We start from the raw sequence: 3,209 nt of genomic DNA, 5'->3' as shown, positions 1-3,209 counted from the left end.
TTTATATCATTGTATCATCTACCGAAATGGTTTTGTTGAAGAAATTAAGAAATGATGTTTTACAATACGATTTCAGTAAATTTAGCTTGACAATTTTAAATGTGACGCATTATTTTAACATAGAATTGACGACACTATTGCCTATATTTTCCAAACATATATTAAAAAATGAAAATAATTGGAATTGAATACAAGTCTGACCACAAAATTATTTGGAGAAGAAGTTAAGACAGAGGTTGGAAGAGAGATTAATTGAAGACATCCTTTTCTTTCCTTGGAGAAGGAAAAAGGTTTCAATGTTAAGCAAGTGTGCTTTATCTTATACTTATCTTTTAATGGCAACTAATTTTTAAAGTTGTCACTACATACCTCTTTCCTTTCCTTATTGCTCTTCTTTATAACATTCTCTCTAGAAAACTCTCTCTCTCTTTCTTTCTCTCTCTCTCTCTAAAATCCTTCCCTGTTTTCATAGGTGTATTTTTCTAGTCACAAAATTCTGGTGAAAAGGTTCAAAACAGGACTTATGTGGCAGAAGCAGCCCAGCAAATCTTCTTACAGAGAATCAATCAAAGCTCTTGAAGCTGATATTCAGCATGCCAATAATCTGTAAGCTTTTCAATCTTCTGTTTTTATAAGTTGAGTTTCTAATACATGAACATAATGGGATATTTCATATTTGTAAGCATATCTCTAATTTGTAAATTATATATATATATTTTTTGAAGTTCTTCTCACTTTCTGTTTTTTTCATTTATATTTTTGGGTGTTGTATACCATGCAAATGGTAAACTTCAAAATTGGTGTATGCAAGTATATATATCATGGAAATGGTAAAGTTAATTTGTTGAGGGGCTTGTTTATTGTATAATTTTATAATATTTTTTAGGTGACAATTTATATTCTTTTTGCATTTGTGTAGCATCCCCCTTTTTCTGGGGTTTATCAAATTCTGTTTTTGATTTGATTCTTAGAGTGTTTCATACTGATTTATGAATTAAATTTGTATTTTTAAATTTCCAGGGCAGCTTCTCTTCCAAGGGACTACTGTGGAGATAGTGTTCAGATGAGACTATCTTACAGTCCTTTGGCACCCTTTTTCATATATTTGATAGAATTGATGGATTATAGTTGTACAGATGCCCTCCCTAATTTTTTGGGACTGCATCAAATTTTAGTATACAAGGTGCGCCTGCCTAATACCCTATGTTGTTGTACATGTTCTTCGTTACTATATCTATCTCATTTTATTTGGGTCAAATGGGGCAAATAGAATAAGACGGAGAGAGTAATTTCCTTTTTCTTATTACTTCCTTGACAACAAACTTACATTTTGGAAATAAATGCTTTTGATTAGGTTTATGTTGATGGAATGCCAACAATGTCTTCCCAAGAAAAGAAGGCGTCTTTAAGGGAATTCTATGGTATAATAAAATGAGTCTTTTGATGGTTTTTTTTTTCTTACTGTATATGTTCACATTTGAAGCATAATTTGAAGAATTTTAGGAAATGTTTGCTTGCAGCTGTGATATACCCGTCACTTAGGCTGCTAGAAGGTAATCTGATTGAATTGGAAGAAGGTAGCAAAAAATCTAGGAGCTCGGATAATATGAGCCGAAAGAGATTGGATGACAAGTGGAAACTTCCTGATATTGATTCGGAGAGGGATGATGAATGCGGGATTTGTATGGAACCTGGCACTAAGATGGTGCTGCCCACTTGCGGTCATTCCTTGTGCATCAGTTGCTTTCATGATTGGTATGCTTGTATCCCTCTTTTACTGCTTAAGTCTCGGAATTCTTTGGCATTGTTTTCAATGGAAGGTTATTCAGTTGGGGGAAGTGAAGAGGGTATAGCAAATGAGGGTTTTCAATTCTTTGTTTTGGTTGATTAACAGGTAGGACAGGAATAGGTTCATGTCATGGTTGATCATATTAATATCTTACATTTGAGAGGATGTGCTTTCCGGATAAGGGGGTAAGTAACATGGATCACATGACATTGATATTGGCAATTGAAACCTTAATTTAGGATCCGAAATATATTACTCCGTAACAATTTGGTGATCATCCCTTTCCGAGCCAGTTAGAAAAGAATTAAGGGAAGGAGAATAGGCAAGGCAATGTATGCTTCTGAAAATTCTCCTTCAGAATGAATTTCCTTGGATGGTAGGATGTGAATAGTCCTAGGCATCCTTACCCTCTTCTGTTTCATCATTTGTTTCCCTTATTTGCATCCTATTTTCTCACTGAATTGAAGCCAAAATGGGATTCTGTTATTTACAAGGGTATATTTCTTTTTAATTTACTGTGTATTGACAGGAGTTCAAGATCAAGGTCCTGCCCATTTTGCCGGGGAAGCCTAAAGAGGGTAACCTCTAAAGATTTGTGGGTTCTCACAAACAACCATGAGGTTGTTGACTCGATCACCATTGCAAGAGAAAACCTGACCCGTTTCTACTTGTACATTGATAGCCTTCCACTTGCAACACCTGATACCCATTTCTTTGTGTATGATTACATGATATGAGCTAGAGAAAGAGGAACATAACCTAAGAAAGTACTTTGTTTTAAAGAAGCCAACCACTGATTGTATATAGTGTCTGGTATTATGTTCACCTTGCGAATCTGCGATGGTGGATTAACAACTGTAAACGTTGTCATCGGATGTTCTTGACCTGCTAGATATTCTACTGCTGTTTGTGTTCAGACATCAGAGGAAGCTTTAGATGTTCAGGTTGTGGAAGATTGCCTGCTGCAAAAAATAAGAACGCTTCCTGGTCGAGGCATCTGTAACCTAGTGTAGAAGTAAGTAAAAGTATGCTTGACATCCAACTCTGGCCTTTTAGAATCTGAGAAGGAATTGTCAAGTTACTCTATTATGTATCTTCTGGGTTTCCCCCCTCAATAATTTGATGAATTTGTGCAGGGGTTACCCTCATATCTTTTTATGATTAATACAACAGTAATATTCCGTTCCATCCAGTATTGACCTTCAGATCGCCCCAACTTCTCATAAATTCTAATAATATGACGCGATTTTACTAATATTGGTCATGGTAGTAGGTTATTGTCACCAAGGACACCAACCATAATTTTTTTTGACAAACACACTAACCATAATGTGTGATTATGTGTGTGAAACATAGAGCTAATTAATGATAAAGATCAGTGACAAATTTATGTGGTCCTTAATTAAAAAGTGTGAAGGAC

At 35.1% G+C, this 3,209-nt stretch overlaps 1 protein-coding gene across 1 annotated transcript; it reads left to right on the top strand.

The window, feature by feature from the left end:
• The first annotated feature begins 325 nt into the window (after positions 1-325).
• On the top strand, positions 326-2,975 carry LOC145635952 (E3 ubiquitin-protein ligase AIRP2-like). Its single transcript, XM_081687398.1, has 5 exons — positions 326-606; positions 1,021-1,183; positions 1,355-1,421; positions 1,521-1,755; positions 2,319-2,975. Exons 1-5 carry the CDS (start codon positions 524-526, stop codon positions 2,524-2,526), a joined length of 756 nt encoding a protein of 251 aa, XP_081543524.1. The 5' UTR covers positions 326-523; the 3' UTR covers positions 2,527-2,975.
• Positions 2,976-3,209: the final 234 nt, after the last annotated feature.

This window comes from Chenopodium album, chromosome 1 (genome assembly GCF_948465745.1).
Source record: "Chenopodium album chromosome 1, dcCheAlbu1.1, whole genome shotgun sequence".
Classification (NCBI taxonomy): Eukaryota; Viridiplantae; Streptophyta; class Magnoliopsida; order Caryophyllales; family Amaranthaceae; genus Chenopodium; species Chenopodium album.
The sequence above is the reverse complement of the archived record's forward strand: the minus strand, read 5'-3'. Positions and strand labels throughout refer to the sequence as shown.